Raw genomic sequence first — 20,069 nt, forward strand, 5'->3', positions numbered from 1 at the left:
TGCCCGGCCACCCACCGTCTGGGAAGTGAGGAGCGCCTCTGCCCGGCCACCCACCGTCTGGGAAGTGAGGAGCGCCTCTGCCCGGCCACCCACCGTCTGGGAAGTGAGGAGCGCCTCTGCCCGGCCACCCATCGTCTGGGAAGTGAGGAGTGCCTCCGCCCGGCCGCCCCGTCCGGGAAGAAGTGAGGAGCGCCTCTGCCCGGCAGCCCCGCCCGGGAAGAAGTGAGGAGCGCCTCTGCCCGGCCGCCCCGCCCGGGAAGAAGTGAGGAGCGCCTCTGCCCGGCCGCCCCGTCCGGGAAGAAGTGAGGAGCGCCTCTGCCCGGCCGCCCCGTCCGGGAAGAAGTGAGGAGTGCCTCTGCCCGGCCGCCCCGTCCGGGAAGAAGTGAGGAGCGCCTCTGCCCGGTCACCCATCGTCTGGGAAGTGAGGAGCGCCTCTGCCTGGCCGCCCCGTCTGGGAAGTGAGGAGCGCCTCTGCCCGGCCGCCCCGTCTGGGAAGTGAGGAGTGCCTCTACCCGGCCGCCCCGTCTGGGAAGTGAGCAGCGCCTCTGCCCGGCCGCCCCGTCCGGGAAGAAGTGAGGAGCGCCTCTGCCCGGCCGCCCCGTCCGGGAAGAAGTGAGGAGCGCCTCTGCCCGGCCGCCCCGTCCGGGAAGAAGTGAGGAGCGCCTCTGCCCGGGCGCCCCGTCCGGGAAGAAGTGAGGAGCGCCTCTGCCCGGCCGCCCCGTCCGGGAAGAAGTGAGGAGCGCCTCTGCCCGGGCGCCCCGTCCGGGAAGAAGTGAGGAGCGCCTCTGCCCGGCCGCCCCGTCCGGGAAGAAGTGAGGAGCGCCTCTGCCCGGCCGCCCCGTCCGGGAAGAAGTGAGGAGCGCCTCTGCCCGGCCGCCCCGTCCGGGAAGAAGTGAGGAGCGCCTCTGCCCGGCCGCCCCGTCTGGGAAGTGAGGAGCGCCTCTGCCCGGCCGCCCCGTCCGGGAAGAAATGAGGAGCGCCTCTGCCTGGGCGCCCCATCCGGGAAGAAGTGAGGAGCGCCTCTGCACAGCCACCCATCGTCTGGGAAGTGAGGAGCGCCTCTGCCCGGCCACCCACCGTCTGGGAAGTGAGGAGCGCCTCTGCCCGGCCGCCCCGTCCGGGAAGAAGTGAGGAGCGCCTCTGCCCGACCGCCCCGTCCGGGAAGAAGTGAGGAGCGCCTCTGCCCGGCCGCCCCGTCCGGGAAGAAGTGAGGAGCGCCTCTGCCTGGCCGCCCCGTCTGGGAGGTGAGGAGCGCCTCTGCCCGGCCACCCATCGTCTGGGAGGTGAGGAGCGCCTCTGCCAGGCCACCCATCGTCTGGGAGGTGAGGAGCGCCTCTGCCCGGCCACCCATCATCTGGAAAGTGAGGAGCGCCTCTGCCCGGCTGCCCCATCTGGGAAGTGAGGAGTGCCTCTGCCCGGACACCCATCGTCTGGGAGATGAGGAGCGCCTCTGCCCGGCCGCCCATCGTCTGGGAAGTGAGGAGCGCCTCTGCCCGGCCACCCATCGTCTGGGAAGTGAGGAGCGCCTCTGCCCGGCCACCTATCGTCTGGGAAGAAGTGAGGAGCGTCTCTGCCTGGCCGCCCCGTCTGGGAAGTGAGGAGCCCCTCTGCCCGGCCGCCCCGTGTCTGGGTAGAAGTGAGGAGCTCCTCTGCCTGGCTGCTCCGTCTGGGAGGTCTACCACGGAGGCCGGAAGCAATGTGGGGGCTGGACGTGGTGGCTCACGCCTGTGGTCCCGGCACTCTGGGGGGCGAGGCGGGTTGATCACTTCGGGCTAGGAGTTCGAGACCAGTCTGGCCAACTTGGCGAAACATGAAGAATACAACAGACAAACCAACCAACCAACTCAATGACAACAAAACAGGTCTACCCTGGAGTCATACTCTAATTTTTTCTATTTTCCTCCCTTTCTGATCCTTTATCCCACTTTCTTTTTCTTCCTCTTCCTTCTCCCTCTTCTTTGTCAAATAGAGGATTGAGTTATTATCACTGATCCATATAAAGTCCCTCTCTCATTTATTTTAACTCCCACCCCCATTTCTATTCCCCGACTTCCCATGTGCAACCTTCCTAATATGTTTGATACGCATCTTTTTGTTTTTATGTATTTTTAGAAAATGTTTATTGTTTTTGTATGCAAAAAAAATTAATTAAAAAAAAAAAAAAAAAAAAAAAAAAGCTGAAGATTGGAATCTACTCTGGCAATGTGGTGGCCTGGAGGCATATGTGCAAAGGGCAATTAATTATTTGTTTAAAATGAAGTGCCATGTATTCATAGGCACAAAAGAGGTTTTACATTAAAAAGTTAAGTCTCCTTTCTAACCCTTCTACTTTCCTTACTCAAACCTTTAGAGGTTGCCACTGATACCATGGTCTTGGGTGTCCTTCCAGATATATTCAGTGTACACGTAGCCTGTACACTTACATTTAAACATATGGTAGCATACATATATTCATACTGTTCTGCACTTTAAAAAATAATGGTCAGTCTTGGTCATTACTCAATATTTACGGAACTCATTCATTATTTTTTGTGGGTACATACTATCCCATTATTTGGATATAAAATAATTTAGCCAATCCTCACTGATGGAAATTTACGTTGTTTCCAACCTTATACTATTAAAATAATACATTAATAATCATTCGTATGAATTTTATTTACTACATATGTGACTATATCCATAAGGTAAATTCTTGGAAGTAACATTTCTGGATCCAAGGTGTGTGCATTTTAAATTTTGATAGTTTTTGCCAACCTGCTCTTCAGGGATCTTATGCTAATTTAAACTCCCCTGCCCCAGCAATGTATGAGAGTGCCTGCTTGTTTTATCCATGTCTTTGTCTATACATTCCCTTTCATACTTTTTGATCTTTGCCAATCTGATAGGTAAAAAATGTTATCACAGTTTTTAATTTGCATTTTTCTTATGGCTAACATTGAACATATTTTTATCTACATGTATTTCCTCTTTAGTAAACTATCTATATATCCTTTGCTCATTTTCCTATTGGGCTGTTGAACCCCTTCCTGTTGATTTGGTGGAACTATTTATATTTTGAGGAAATTAAAGCTATTTTATATTGAAAAAATTAGTTCTTTTCTGTGATATGAGCTACAAATGCTTTTTCACATTTTGATATGTCTTTTGACTTTATGTTGTTAAGAATTTGTTTGCGTGCCGTAGAATTTACCAGTCTTTTATGACTTCTGGGTTTTTATCATATTAAAAAATATGTGTTCTCCTATATTTTCATCTAGCACATTTAGGGTTTTTTTCTCATTTAAATATTTCTTATTTTGGTCTTAGGTGAAGGGCATTCTATTTAGATAACTGGAAGAGTTTGGGCTGTGAGGAAGTATTCTCTTTATAATGAATGTTGTTTGGGTTATAACAGCTGGACATTTCTTATTAATTATTATTCTATAGTGACAGAGTGAAGCATCGTGCTTTGTGGTGAATGGACAGCAAGGAGACCTAATAGCTGAAGTGTAGTTGGACTTGGAGCAATTTTAAGTTACAAGACTACTGGCAGTTTCAGAGGGCCAGGTCAAGACTGACCAAGTTGCCAGAAATTAGTTTTTGGGGCAGTAGTAAAGACTGTTTCAAAGGCAGTCTCAGCATGGTCAAAGCTCCAAGAAGAGAGCATTAACAGAGGTGATTTTAGCATTTGGAGAACTCCAGGTGAGCTATGGTGTTCATGAAGATCTTGAGTTGTTTGTGGACTTCTCTCCTGAGGTAGCTGCAGATTACCTGATTGACTCTGTTCATCGAGTTCAAAAGAGGGGCTCCAAGGAATTGAGTGCAGTGGTTCTCAACTCTGGCTGCTGTGCTGGAATCTGCTAGGTAGATTCTGACTTAATTGGTCTGTGAGACACCAGCAACATTTTGAAAACTCCGCAGTTGGTTCTAACGTGCAGCTCGGATTGAGAACCATTGTTAATGCAGTCTCTTTGAGTTGCTGTCTCTTTGAGTCAGAGATTGCAGTACATGCCTCAGTGCTTCCAAAATGTGCATACAAATCACCTGGGGATTATGTTTTACATGCAGAATCAGGAGGTCTGGGGTGGGGCTTGAGATTCTGCATGTCTGTCTTAATAAGCTCGCAGCTTATGCTGTGCCTGGTCCCCAGACCACACTTGAGTGGCTTGAGTTTGTTACTTGAAGTGCAAAGCACTGGCCCACACCAGTCCACGAGAGTCAATAAGCCATGGTCCTGCTCTCTTGCAGAATTTGCTTAGTGTACTACAAAGAATACTCAGGTCAAGAGATCTGCTTTCCACTTCCTGCTCTGCCTCCAACTAATTAGTGTAAGACAAGTTTCTTAGAAGTGCTTTAGTACTTCACCCTCTTATCTCTAAAATGAGAGGCTTGAATTGGATAAACTTGAAGGTTCCCTTTGTTTTTAAATCCTCTCATGCTTGTCCAGGATGTTTTCAGACTCTATCTGGATCAGGTTTTTATGTGGGATGGAATCTGGATCCTATAAAGACATTGTCATCCCTTAGAGGATGGAGGCCTAGGCCCTGAGCTTATGATCTAGTGGGAGAAATAAAACTAACAAATGTTAAAAAATTAAAGAAGAGTTAAATATTCAAGTGTAAGCTATGATAAGTACAAAAAGAATGCAGGGAAGCTAGAGAGGAGTGTTAATTGGAATGGTCAGGAAAACTTCATTGCCAAGGGGGAATTTGATTTAACATCGTTTACTGGGCTAGATGGACTGCAGGGCTGATGAGAGTGGTGGTTCTCGTGCTTTTGAGTTTGCTTGTCTCTAAGAAAGCATCCTTCAACAGTGAAGAACAAAACATATTTTTCTGCCTTAAATTAAAACAAAGTAGAAGAAAGACCTAGTTCTGTGGAAGTGTTTAAAGGGAAATCAAAATCCAGAAAACTCTATATTTAATTTTTCAAGGCTAATCTTGACTGAAAAGATTGATACTGAAAAAAAATCACCACTACCAAATATAGAGCCAAAAACCCAGTGTACCTCCCTAGTGATAATAAAAAATGGTATTAGAAATTACCTAAAATGTAAGTAAATTCCTCAGATTATAAGTGTTATTGAAAGTGACATATCTCTTTATCTTAACTAATTGGGAAAGAGACCGGATAATTTATTTAGATTTTATAACATAGGTGCACAAGAATTTTTGACTCACCTCTTTTAATGTCAAAGGAGATGTATTTTGCATTGTAATTAGAATTTTACTAAATTTTATGTTCCCTTAAGAGGAGGTTATGTGACCAGGGCTCAGGTATAGAAAAATACAAAATAGAGCAGTTACCCTCATTTAATGAGCTATATTTAGTACACACAGTGCAGCTCTGTGTTCTCTGAATATCCTGAGAGTTTTGGTTTTTATCTCTATGGCTAGATCATTTTGAAATTGCAGACTTTGAGTAATTTTTCTCACAAACACATGCTATTATAGTTTTACTGTATAGTCATGTTGCATAATGACATTTCGGTCAAGAACAGACCACATGTACAATGTTCCCAAAAGATTATAATACTGTATTTTTGCTTTACATTTTCTTTGTTTAGATATGCTTAGATACACAAATACTTACCATTTTGTTACAATTGCCTGCAATTAATACAGTAACATGCTGTACAGGTTTGCAGCCTAGGAGCAAGCAACTATGTCATATAGCCTACGTATGTAGGAGGCCATACCATTTGGGTTTGTGTAAGCACAGTCTATGATGTTTGTACAATGACAGAATAGCCCAGTGATGTGTTTCTCAGAAGGTATTCCTGCCATTAAGTGATGCATGACTGTATATGGTAAATCTTTTATATAATCAACAATTGATTATCTACCACAATGAGATTGACAATACAATAGAAATCTTCTATTTTTAAACTAATAAACACAAATTTATGTTACTTAATAGCAAAATTATTTTGGTTGCAAGTGACAGAAAACCCAACCCATTGGGTGAAGCAAAGAAGGGACTTTTTGGGGCCGTGTAATTGAAAAATCTGAGCTAGAACTAGTTTCAGATATGGTTGGTGTAAATAATGTAGTCAGAATGTGGTTTCTGTGTATCTCATGGTCTTGCTTTCCTCTGAGTTGCAGAGCCAACTTTGTTTAATTACATGATGGCTGCCAGGTTTGTGTGTGTGTGTGTGTGTGTGTGTGGTCTGTCTGGCTCAAACCTAGTGGAAAAGAGAACAGCCACCTTTCTCAACCCCCAGAAACCAAATCCTGAATTTCATCCCATTGGCTGTGATTGTAGATCATTTGTCCTCCAGAGTCTCTGGGGCCAGCAGTACTGATTGGCAAGATCGGAGATCTGTGTCTATCCCTGGAGCTATGATTAGTTTAACAGTAGCCAGTGCTCCTCTAAGGAACCATTCCCTTCTCAATCAGGAAATGGTTCCTTAGAGGAGCAATGACTACTGCTCCAAAAGAAGGAAGAATGGATGTTTGATGTGAAACAGCGCCAATGACAACAGTCACTACATATATCTGTCTCAATTTAAGCCAATGTTAAATTTACATTTTTCGAAATACAAAGGTTTCAATGGTAGAAGACCATTACAGGATCTGCTTTGTGGACAGATAGTGTAGAGCTGGAATTTAAAACAGTAATTCCATCTATAAAATGGATATCCTTAATGAAATAATTAAAAATGACAGTATTGGATATCTGATGGCCTACTTTCCAGGCAGGAATGATATTAAAAATATTTAACAACCTGTGACAGAGGCATCAACCAATCAGAATGAGTTGGATCTAACCAATCAACAACAAACCAGTGCAGCCCCCTGAGTGAGGGCTGGCTGTTTGTCAGCACAACTTACTGGGAGGCATTCTTAAGGTGCTGCCAAGTGTCTTAAAAAATAGAGTTACTGTATTAGTTTCCTAGGAATGTTATAACAAGGTACCACAAACTGGGTGACTAAAAGTAACAGAAATTTATTCTCTCACAGTTCTGGAGGTTAGAAATCTGAAATCAAGATGTTGGCAGGGTCCTGCTCCCACCAGAGGCTCTAGGGAAGGACCATTCCTTACTGCTTCTAGGCTTTTCTTTAGCTCCTAGATGCACCGCTCCAGTCTTCATCTTCACATGGCTTTCTTCCCTGTTTGTGTCACTGCATCCAAATTTCCCTCTTCTTATAGGAAGATTAACCCCTTAGTCCTTATTATCATTTTAATTCTATTAAAATGTAAATGTTGGTGTGACAGTTTGGTGGGGAATTAATATTTATTGGCATGTATGTTTGTGCTTGGGGAGGTATTATATTCTTACACATGACTTTATTGATTTCAAACAAGTATTACCTTAAAAAAATGGAACTGGCCACAATTAGATGAACATCATTCATTAGTGTATTTAAGAGCAAGTACAAGAAACAGGAGACAAATACTGGTAAAGGGCTCAGAAACCATATCTTGTAAGGAGTATTTGCAAATGGTGGTCATTTCTTCAGCGCTTGGAAGAACAGCTGTGTGGAAAAGGGATTAGACTTCAGAGGGCAGAACTAAGTAAGTTAAAGGATGTGAAATACAGGACAAAACTTTCTTAATGTACAATGCACTAAAATGGAAATGGCCACTGTATAAGGGAGTAACAAGGGCCAGTTCCTGGAGGTGCTCAGGCAGTTGCTGAGATGCATAATTACCTTTCTGGGACATTTTCATAGAGATCTTGCCTTGAGAAAGAAATTGAAATGGAAGCTTTCTTGCAGCTTTGAGATCTATTTCAAGTCCTAAAATTGTTCTCTATGTGTATGCCATGAAAATCAATATTAATTATGTGACAAGCTATTTCTATAAGCTTAAGTTTTGTTCTGTGATCTTGGTGCTATGGACTAGTCAGGAAAAAAGGGAAAGGTTTAATCTAGGAGGGGGGAAACATCATTAATAAATAAGAAAGGTAGGAGAATAAAACTTGCATTTATTGAGTACTTACTATGTGCAGGGTGTTGGACTAGTCTCTTTATCCATATAGTCTCATCTCATTTACTACATTTAGTTTTTCACTGATCAGTTTGGAACTTTTGGGAAGTGGTTCTTAAAATGATGAATCTTAAAATAATTGGCATTTTCTTATATATTTTTTGGTGATGAAACACAGGACTGTTCTGATGGCTACATGTGCAAAATACACTTTCAAATTAAGAATGGGTCTGTGATGTCACATCCAGGAGCATCTACCCATGGACAGACATGTCTTCCCATGGAGGTGAGTAGTTTAATGCGTCATGTTCTTTTCAGTCTCCGTAAAGTATACATTTAAAAATTTATACTTGGGCTGGGCGCGGTGGCTCACGCTTGTAATCCCAGCACTTTGGGAGGCCGAGGCGGGCGGATCACGAGGTCAGGAGATCGAGACCACGGTGAAACCCCGTCTCTACTAAAAATACAAAAAATTAGCCGGGCGTGGTGGCGGGCGCCTGTAGTCCCAGCTACTCGGAGAGGCTGAGGCAGGAGAATGGCGTGAACCCGGGAGGCGGAGCTTGCAGTGAGCCGAGATTGCGCCACTGCACTCCAGCCTGGGCGACAGAGCGAGACTCCGTCTCAAAAAAAATAAAATAAAATAAAATAAAATAAAAAATAAAAATTTATACTTTAATGACTCCATCGCATTCCATCCTATGGAAGCACCACAATTATATGGCACTCATATTGAAATAAAATACTTTAATTCTGTTAAGTAAATATTTTAAAAACTTTAAACTTCTTCCCATTGGAGAGAGATCCAATGGCAATTGGATCCTGGGCCTGTTGTAGGGGGAGAAGGAGGTATTTTCCTTTGTAATACTGAAAGCAAGAATTGTGGTAAAGTTATATAAGATCCAGTCTGACTCCAGATTGTAGTGAGCCGTCATACTTTTGGTTTCTCTTGGACCTGAATACCACAGATGCCTTCTGTTGTCTATTGATTTTTTTTTCCTAGTAAAATTCCCTGAAGATAATATAGTCCTAGCCCCAGGCTGCTTAATACTTGATTGGAGACCTCTTTACCTGCTCTGCCTTTAGCCCCTGTTCCCTTGAAAATATGCTGGATCTGGGTCTTATTCCTCAGGGGACTTTAACCTTGACTTGAAAATCTTGCTGAACCAAATTTTATTATGGTACTAATGACTGAGTGGTTTTCTAAGATATTTTCATTTTTCTTTCTATTGAAATGCAAATAGTCTTATTGTATTTCTTGTGAAAAAAATTGTATATACCCATTGTAAAAATAAATAATAGAGAAATATATAAAAAGGATTTAAAAATGTCTCATATGTCCTTCAGTAGTTTACCATTGGTAATATTTTAGTTAGTATCCTTTCACATATTTCTGTCATATACACACACATACATACTTTTTTTTTTTTGTGCAGTGAATGAGTATATCATGGACATCTTTCCATGTCAGTAAATGCAGATTTCCATAGTTCTCTTTAATGACTCCATTGCATTCCATCCTATAGAAGCACCACAATTATATGGCACTCATATTGAAATAAAATACTTGAATTTTGAAAGAGGATTGGTGAGGACCTAATTATTTCAACACAAAAGAAGAAATCACTAGTGTCTGAATTCTGAGCATCCTGGGAAAATGAAAGAGATGACTTTTTTTTTTTGTGCAGGAAGAACTGTTTCTCAGAACATGTTAAATCAAGCCCATTTGCCAATCAGACATCAGCCCCCTTGCCTGTATATGATGCTGGCCTGCAAGTAACTTTCACCTATTTATAATTTGGTTTGCAAGTTATTCTTGAGAGTATTGTGCTTGGTAATAAGCTAAGTGCCCCCAGATGGGTGCTTGAATTTTGATTACTGCTTCATGGTTCCAATAACCAACATCAAATTTGAAGCCAAGCATATTAGGAAGCTTTTCAATTCATTATATATTAACTTAAAAAAAGTTTTAAAAATTAACATAGAAATGATGATTAAAAAAATGAATTACTAGTTTTTGCCTAACAAGTTGGCAGAGATTTGAAAAGCACTAAAAAGTGGTGTTGACAGTGTGAGGGAACTGACACTTTCTGGTTGATGTTTTAACTTCACAAAGTTTAAAGATGTGCACATACTATGAATAATCTAGTCCAATTCTAGGAATTTAGCCTCATAAAATATAATTTTTTTCAACATTTTTCATTTCCAACATTTTCCAATAAATTTGAAACATATGGAAAAATTGAAAGAATTTTGCAGTGAATATCTATATACTTACCACCTAAAGTCTACCATTAACATTTTGCTGTGCTTGCTTTATTATATGTTGATCCCTCTGTCTATTAATACATCTTATTTTTTGATGCAATAATTTTAATCAAATTGCACACACATGCTCATATAATATTTGAGTACACAAAGATTTACCTGCAAGTATATGAGCCCTTGTTTATAATAGGAAAAATGAAAATAATGGAAATATACAATAGTAATGGATTGGTTAATTATGACACATCTCTAGATGGATACAGTCATTAAAAATGGTATTCTAGGTGACTGTTTAATTACACAGGTTAAATGTTCATGTTGGCCGGGTGCGGTAGCTCAACGCCTGTAATACCAGTACTTTGAGAGGCCGAGGCAGGCAGATCACCTGAGCTTAGGAGTTCAAGACCAGCCTGGTCAACATGGTGAAACCCCATCTCTACTAAAAATACAAAATTTAGCCAGGTGTGGAGGCATGCGCCTACGGTCCTAGCTACTCGGGAGGCTGAGACAGGAGAATTGAGCCTGGGAGGTGGAGGTTGCAGTGAGCTGAGATTACATCATTGGTGGGTGACAGAGTGAGACCTTGTCTGGGAAAATAAAAAAGTTCATGTTAAGTGAAAAAAAGGTAGATTATGTGGTATAAACAATAGAATCCGAGTATGGTTAACATTCTTCAAACTGTATTGACTATTACAATTTTAAATTATGATTCTTTTTAAAATTTATCTCTTCAAAGAGTGAAACCTATAACTCTTTTCTGTCACTCCCTTGAAATCCCTAAGGTTATTTTTGCTTGGTCCAGTGATTTCATTTGGAGTCACTGTCCATCGTTGTAAGTTTCCATTACTGCTGTAGCTCTGGTAGGCATCCCTCTCTTTTTTTCTCAGATAAGAGCAGAAGATTTTAAAGTTTAGAACAAGACAGCCCAGTACCCCATCTTTGTGTATCTCCCAGCTTCCCCACCTCTCTATAGCAGAAACAGTAATTGAAAGATTACATATACATATACAAACATATAATATTCACATAAGGCCTAGAAATAATTTCCCCCCTTCCAATCACATAAGATTTTCTTAGAATTTTTTTTTTCCTTTTTCTTTACATTTATTCTTGTTCTTTCTCTTCAGGAATTTGTTTTAAAAATATATGCCCTTTATCTCTCCTTCTTAGTACTCCTCAGACTCATGCTTATTGTTTTAAAAGCCAGATTGCTTCCTTAGACCGTAAACCCCATGGAGGTAAGATGACTCAGTGAGTATCTATTATTTGACTAAACCTTCAGGTTTAATTACCCATAGAACTAGCTCACTTAACAAATCAGATGCCTCTGTATTTTGATATAAACTGGATAATCTAGTGAATTACTTAGAATTGATTAAATTATATGTTTATTATACATATATACTACATATACATATTTATTATATATACAATATATGTAATATAGTATATTATAAAAAAGTGTGGGTGTATGTGTATATATGTATATTTACATATACATATACACATATATATGTATATTTACATATACATATACACATATATATATGTATACATACATATACACACATACCTTTTTTTTTTTTTTTACAGACAGGGTCTTGCTCTGTCTCGCAGGCTGGAGTGCAGTGGCATAGTCATAGCTCACTGAATCATCTAATTCCTGGGCTCAAGTGATCCTCTCACCTCTGCCTCCCAAGTAGCTGGGACTGCAGGCATGCACCACCATGCCTAGCTAATTTAAGAATTTTTTTTAGAGATGTGGGTCTTGCTCTGTTGCCCGGGCTTGTCTCAAAGTCCTGGCCTCAAGTGTTCCTCTCTCCTCAGCTTCCCAAAGTGCTGAGATTACAGGCATGAGCCACTGTGTCCAGGCTGAATTCTAAAAGAGTTTAGTTTCTACTAGAATAACATTTTTTTCAACAATCAATTTACATAGAAAAATCAACAATGTTTAAAAAGAGAGATTTGCAGGGAGTTTTTAGTAGTTTGTATTTCTGAGTTGTCACGGGAATGGAATTGGATGATAAACCCTTCATCTTCCAGTCAACTCCAGTGTTTTATTTTTAATATTTGGCAACTCATAGTAAATTTAGTCTGCCTAATTTACTCAGATTATAACAACAGCACAAGTAGAAGGAAGAGTGCTAGACTTGGAGATAGAAATTGTTTTGTAGTTCTCTTCGCTATTTACTAGTAATGTAACCTTGAGTAAACTTCAGTGTTCTCATTCAAACTGTGGGCCCTTCTTACTTCCTGTTTTGGTTGGATATAACAAGCATACAGTGCTATTATTAATACTAATAGTGTCACACATATAATTATCTTTTTATGGTTATCTCATAATTATGCAAGAAGAAGCAGGATGTGAATGGAGAAACATGAAGGAGCAGGAAGAGAGCAGAGACTGTAACACTTCCTTTCTTTCCATATTCTATTCTTACCTTTAGACGCTGGGAATAATGAGTAGCCTCCAAGTTGGAAACTAACCCTTATTCAGCCACCACCACCAGTTATCTCAGAGAGTGGTACAGAGACAAATGAGAGTGACTCTCACTAAAAAACAGTGGTAGACTAATTAGAGCATTTAAAATATTCCATTTGAACTACATATATAATGTCTTACTTTCCTAGATCAACATTAGACAGAGATGTATTTTCCTCTTAAGTTCTCTCTTTCTTCATCATAGATTTGTTTATAACTTTTATTTAGTCAGTAGTGTAATTAGAGGTATGGCAATTTGAATTTTTTTAGTTTTTCATTTTAAAATACCTCAGATGGCCAGATATGGTGGCTCACACCTGTAATCCCAGTGCTTCGTTATGCCAAGAGGGGAGGATTGCTTGAGGCCAGGAGTTTGAAATCAGCCTGGACAGTATAGTGAGACTCCATCACTACAAAAACAAGAAAAATTAGGTGGGCCTGGTGGCATGCACCTGTAGTCCTAGCTACTCGGAGGCTGGGACAGACGGATTGCATAAGCCTGGGTGTTTGAGGTTACAGTGAGCTATGATCACACCACTGCGTTCTATCTAGTATGGGCAACAGAACAAGACTCTGTCTCAAAATAAAAACAAAAAAACCAAAAACAAAATATCTCAGAATTAATGTTTTATCTTCATAGGACATTTGTGATATCAGTAGAAGATACTGTGACAATTTAAGAGGAATGTAATTAGATAAGGAACAGCCATCTATTGTTTGTTTCAAAAATGCAATGAACTGCTACAATTTTTTTTTTTTTTTTTTTGAGACAGAGTCTCATTCTGTTGCCCGGGCTGGACTGCAATGGTGTGATCTCGGTTCACTGCAACCTCTGCCTCCCAGATTCAGGTGATTCTCCTGCCTCAGCCTCCTGAGTAGCTGGGATTACAGGCACCCATCATCATGCCTGGCTAATTTTTGTATTTTTGTAGAGACGGGATTTCACCATGTTGGCCAGGCTGGTCTCGAACTCCTGATCTCAGGTGATCCGCCCACCTCGGCCTCCCAAAGTGCTAGGATTACAGGCATTGAGCCACCATGCCAGGCTGAACTGCTAACATTTTAAAAACTGAGACCTATCAGAGGGTAGAGGGTCAGAGGAGGGAGAGGATCAGGAAAAATAACTAATGGGTAATAGGCTTAATATCTGGGTGATGAAATAATCTGCACAAGAAACTCCCATGACACAAGTTTACCTGTGTAACAAACCTGCACATGTACCCCTGAACTGAAAAGTTAAAAAAATTGAATAAGCAAATTTCATGAAAGGGATTGATTGTGCTCATGATAGATGAACTCAAGGAATAATCCTAATTTGTACAAATTGTCAAATTTAGCTGTAAGTTATTTTACAGACTAGATTATCTACCATGAAAAATTATTGGTAGTTTTGTGATATTAATAAGTTTTATAATCTTGCAAGCAACTGTATAAAACAACATTATTTTTCATTTCAACCATCGCTGATCAAAAGACACTTCAACTCTGCACTGAAGAGTCATAAACTCTTATTTAACTATTGTCCTTGGGATTCCAAAACAGGATTTAGGTAAAATACATCATCTTTTGATCCTAAATATATGATGATCAAAAGTCTAAATTTTTTTTTTTACATTTTTCTTCTAAATTAGTTGTATTTGTAGATAGTTGAACAACCATACCAAAGATATGTAGATATGTGAATGGATGTCAAGCTTGAGGGAAGGGTTTTTGTGGAGTTAGAGAGTATTATTTGCTTAGCTCCCAATGTTTTTATTGGATGAAATATTAGATTAACATTTTTTTATCAATGACTTTAACAGATTCTGTTTCAACACACATTTATGCCAGCATTAATGCCTTCATGTATTAACATTTTAATTCCCTCAAAGTAATACTTATCATGGTCAATTATTTCTGTTACATACCAGTTCATCTTACTAGTTACTTCATTATCTTATTTAATCTTCACAAAACTCTTATGACAATAGATATTAATATTAATATAGCAAATAAATGGATAAGATTAGTGAAGGTGGATAAAAACACAGTTATAATAATAATAACAATAATAATATTATAATAAAGACAGCAGCCTAAGTTTATGGAGGACTAACTATGGGTGCTGTGCTAAGTGATTTGCATATATTAATTCATTTCAGCTCATGATATTGATATCTTTATTCTCTTCACTTTATTGTGAGGAAGCTGAGACATGACACAAAGGTTAAGCTTGCCTAAGGAAAATAGCTAGGAAGTGATTATGTTCTGGCTTTTGTTATGTTCTGGCTTTCGGAAACAGTAGTTCTTACAGGTTAGTCATATTAAATAAGACATTTATTGAGAGTAGGTAGTATGATTTTGCATGTGACATTTCTGAATTTGTGAGATGAAAGTGAGACTGGCAGTTTTTGAACAAGATATTTTCTTTACCAGTGACCAACAGAAGTATGTTGTATCAATTTAAAATCCTCTAAATATAGGGCTGGGAGCGGTGGCTCACGCCTGTAATCCCAGCACTTTGGGAGGCCGAGTGTGGCAGTTCACTTGAGGCTGTGAGTTTGAGACCAGCCTGGCCAACATGGTGAAACACCATCTCTACTAAAAAAGTACAAAAATTAGCTGGGCGTGGTGGCAGGTGCCTGTAATCCTAGCTACTCGGGAGGCTGAGGCAGGAGAATTGCTTGAACCCAGGAGGTGGAGGTTGCAGTGAGCCGAGATTGCACCACTGCACTCCAGCCTGGGCGAGGGAGCAAGACATTGTCTCAAAAAAAAAAAAAAATCCTATAAATATAAATGAATATTTTCAATGGAAGCAAACATAATCAACGCTGGCTTGGGATATCTTATTTTATGTGACACTTATTTTCATAAATGGGTATTGATACTACCATATCGCTTTATCAATTTATGATTTTTTTTGTATTTAATTGAAGACTTTTCTTAGAGAAATTGAGATATCATTTAATAGTAGTGAAAAACATGATTTAACGATTGATTTACTTTAATGAACAGGAGCATATTGTCCTTATTGAAGCCTTATTTCTATACATGAAGTGATAATTTACAAATAGAAGTGGGAACGAAGCCCTATACTTCAATTAGACAATTTTTGATGAAAATTAACCATTATTAACCCTTAAAATTTTTGTGGATATATTATTGAAAAATAGGCGCTAAACTTAAGTTTTTTTTTTAAGGTTCTAAATTAACTTACTGGCTAATGAAGACTAGAGAGACTAGAGTTGAGAAATAAGGTGTAAGTTTTTTAAAAAAATTATGTCCAGCACTCATCCACTCAGTAAAAGGAAACAGTATCTAGTTAACTTAGATACTGATTTTTAATAATAAGTAGTAAAAATTATTAATGAATGCTCAGAAGGGGGAAATATCTGAAAGTATTTCCTATGTAACTAGTGTTCTAGCCAACATTGCTTTGTATTTTTTTTGTCTCTAATGTCTTCATTTATGAAGTTTTGAGTCATTTTCCATAGAATAGAGATAGCCTAGATTTTGTCTTTTGATTCACACAATTCAGCTACCTATACACACTGACTTTAAGTTGGTCAGTAATTTTTATATTATTGAAGTTTGTGTTCTGCTTGAAGTTCGATTACTGTAGTTCCTCTTCCTTTTGCAGAGGTATCAGAGATGGGTACCAAGCATATTTTACTTATCCATTTACTGTCCTCATTACTTTGGAGCCTCAGGTTGCACCTTCAGATTACGTTTTTAAAAACTATGAAAATGATAGAGTCATAAAAATAGCGATAATATACTAGTGGAAGAAAAGATTTTTGTCTTAGGGCCTTGTAGTTCACTAACTGGGATTTTCCTTAGACCAGGGCAGGTAGAATATTATAGAAAGTAAGGCCCTCAACAAAAAACAACCTGTTATAAATTCCCTGAAGCATAAAACTGAGAATCAGTAACAGGAGATGATCTCAATTGCCAAGGAACATATTCAAAGAATGATGATCTTCTGAGGTAACCAGGCCTTGAAATACACTCATTTGCCCTAAGGATTTTATTAGGTGGCTTCTAGGAGGAGTTCTGTTTTATATGTCCAAAATAGACTCATATGTCAGAGTATTATGTTTTTTTTTTATAATGGAATAAATGGTGAGCCACAGTTCTCAGTAAGCATTAACAATTTATCTGTAAAGCAACTGCTATTTTTGGACTGAACTATAGATATATTGATAGATGTGAATAATGACTAAGAAGCATGATTACCTCTGTATTTGGGAATGTAATTATTAAAGCAATGTTAAAATGCCAGGAAGTCTGTTATGTTTAATGTGCATAGATGCAAATGGAAGCATGTGTAGTAGTCAGTATTTATTTATTGAATAAATGAATCTAATGCTGACAGATAAATGGATTTTTAAAGGAAATAACTGTGAATGCAGCAGACCCCAATCCCACTTTTGTGTTTTACCGAAGATATTATTAAAGGGTTCAAAGACAAATTAAAATTTAATTCTGTGTAATTTAAAGTGTAATTATATGCTATACAGTAGTGTGGTCTGTGAGAGGGGAGAATATAGAATATTCTGAAAACCAGTCATGTCAGATTAGGATCTTTAATTCCAGTAAAACTGGGGATTGTTGCACTAAATATACTATTTATTATACAAACTATATATTTTTTACTAGTATATATATATTTTTTAACTAGTATATAACAAAAGTGTTTGTTTACTCATTCTTGAAACTAATCAGAAAGCAACATGTAGAGATGCGGCACTGAAACTATTTGAACCATCTAATGAAATTTGTGACTTAGGGAATCTTAAAGCAGTTTAGTGTTCTGCTATAAAGCCAGGAGTCTTAGATAGAGGCAGGGCCATGCTTCACATTCTGCTGAATCTTCTTTTTACTTTAAGCCCTTGGTACCTGAGTAGTAGCACTTTGCAAAATTTAGAGTGTGTTAGGTTCAGTGAGAGTCTATAACCTAAATGGCTTCTTAAGGTTACTTCTGTCTTTGAAATTCTCTGTGCTGTATTCTCCTTGGCAAAGCAAAAAGAAAATCTACCTTTTGAAATAAATCAAGTTGACTAAATATACATAGGTAACTAATTCTCTTTTTATTTATTAAGCTAGTAGAAAAGGCTTTGTAAAGATACGTGCCATAGCCATTGTATTTTAACTCAGCAGTAAGTTATATCAGATAGTTTCCTTTACATATAGTTGTAATTTTGAGGTATTTTTTTAAAAATCAAAAGTAAGATCATTTCTAGCAGCAGCTGTATATTTAAGAGGATACTGAGCTGATGTTTCTGTACAAAAATCTGACAGGCTTTCATTGTGGAGCATTTATGTCCAATTGTAAAGGTCTAACTTAGGAAGCAGTTGTTTCAGAGGAGGGCCATTTAATGCATTAGTTTAATTGCCCTAATTATATATTTTTCCCATTTCTTTTAATGAATTTGGGATGCTTTTCATAGCCAAGACTTGGAACCAACCCAAATGCCCATCAATGATAGACTGGATAAAGAAAATGTGGCACATATATACCATGGAATACTATGCAGCCATAAAAAGGATGAGTTCATGTCCTTTGCAGGGACACGGACGAAGCTGGAAACCATCATTCTCAGCAAACTAACACAGAAACAGAAAACCAAACACCAAATGTTCTCACTCATAAATGGGAGTTGAACAATGAGAATACATGGACACAGGGAGGGGAACATAACACACTGGGGCCTGTCATAGGGTTGGGGGCGAGGGGAAGGATAGCATTAGGAGAAATACCTAATGTAGATGACAGGTTGATGGGTGCAGCAAACCACCATTGCACATGTATACCTGTGTAACAAACCTGCACATTCTGCATTCTGCACATGTATCCCAGAACTTAAAGTATATACATAATTCTTATCTGAAAAAAAAAAGACACTTAATAGATTGTTGGGGGTTTTGAACTTTAGGTGGCTCTTTTTTCATGAAGCATTTCTGAGGAAGATATGTTGACTTTATAATCAAATCTAAAATAAATGAAAGTGAAACCACTACTTAGAACTCTTTTCTGCCCCTTTGATTTTTTTTTTGAAGCCAGTAGAAACTCCATGTGTGGAGGGAGATACGTTACTTAGAATATATTACAGTAAGATTCGATCTCACAAAAGATTAAGTAGAATCTAAAATTTGAGTTTTCAAAATTATTTTATTAAGTATATTTACAATTTTATTCCTTAGTTTAAAAGATTAATCTAAAAATACTTTATGGAATGAAGGGAATTCCCATTAGCATAATATTCTATGCAGGGCTCAAAAACAGTCTTCTCATATATCCTAAAGGAATTCATTGTTGAAGTAGCAATGTGGAATCTCATGATATGAATGGCAAGCTTCAGATATTAAAATGATTGTTGAATTTTTTTGGTAGCTTGAATGAGATTGACTACTTGCCAGGATTTTTGTTTTTTAACTGTTGGGTAAAGACTAACCATTGCATAGAGTATCATTTTTACATAAAATCATTGCCCAGAACAATGGCTTATATAGCCCCTGATATTTCATCCACTAATACCTGAAATGCTCACTATGAAAGAGACTTTATTAAAAATGCAGATGAATTATTTTGGGAAAAGGGAACAAAACATTTTCAAACTGGAATAGTGGTTCTGAACCCTGTAACTGAACTCTAAGCTCTGATTTGGTTAGATCACTTCCATCACAACTGTGTCCTTAGCATTTAGCACAGTGCCTGGCACATAAATGCCAGAAACTGATATCGCTTATCTCTTGATTTTTCGGGGTTAGAACTATCTAGAATTTCTTCTCTTCTCAATATACTGCGAACTTAACTAAAAGTCAGCAATATTAGTATTAATATTTTGTCATTATCAGTTTAGTATCTATTTTATTAAAGGATACTTATTAAATAAGGTGGCCAGGAATATTTTGTTAAAGTTTATTTCTGAATTTATGTGCTTAATGGCAAATAATAATTTGACCTTAAAGCAAAAGGAAATAACCAAGGATTACATTGTTAAAGGTTTTCAAAAGGGAGACATCAAAGTGTTTTAACAATATTGTTTTTGATTGCATAAATGTGATATGGGAACTTCAATAATGCTCTTCCATATGGTGCCTGCGAATATGTTGTTTTTGATTGTTTGCTCTTAGCAAGTATAAGTCTTATTTATGTAGTTGTGATAAGCATTGAGAGAAGCTACATGTAGTTCAAGCTAACCTCATAGGAGCCTTAGGATAGAGATTACATGTTTGTCTCAGCTACAGTTCAGATGCATTGAAAAGGCCAGGAAGGCTGTCAAGTTGGCAGTGGCACCTAAAGACTGTCCCGATGAATGCCTGAGAAAATGCCTTTTTTGGTCAGAGTCAGAGGGTACAACAGCCTGGCAGACTAAATCTCGTCTCTGTGCTCCAATTGCTCAACTTTAGCTTATTTTGAAGGAAA

General features: G+C 38.9%; 1 protein-coding gene across 14 annotated transcripts in view; it reads left to right on the forward strand.

Moving 5' to 3' along the window:
- The window catches only part of ATG10 (autophagy related 10), a 299,098-nt gene that overhangs the window by 85,847 nt on the left and 193,182 nt on the right, over positions 1-20,069 (forward strand). For 12 of the 14 annotated variants that reach the window (XR_008649375.2, XR_008649374.2, XR_010114443.1 and 9 more), the window contains one exon: positions 8,093-8,200. The exons of the other annotated variants lie outside the window; for them this stretch is intronic. Coding sequence is in view for 9 of the 12 variants with exons in the window: in XM_055233288.2 (XP_055089263.1) it covers positions 8,093-8,200 (108 nt within the window). In the remaining 3 variants the exon portion in view is untranslated. The remainder of the gene's footprint in view (positions 1-8,092; positions 8,201-20,069) is intronic. 14 annotated transcript variants of the gene reach the window in all.

This window comes from Symphalangus syndactylus, chromosome 11 (assembly GCF_028878055.3).
Source record: "Symphalangus syndactylus isolate Jambi chromosome 11, NHGRI_mSymSyn1-v2.1_pri, whole genome shotgun sequence".
NCBI lineage: Eukaryota > Metazoa > Chordata > Mammalia > Primates > Hylobatidae > Symphalangus > Symphalangus syndactylus.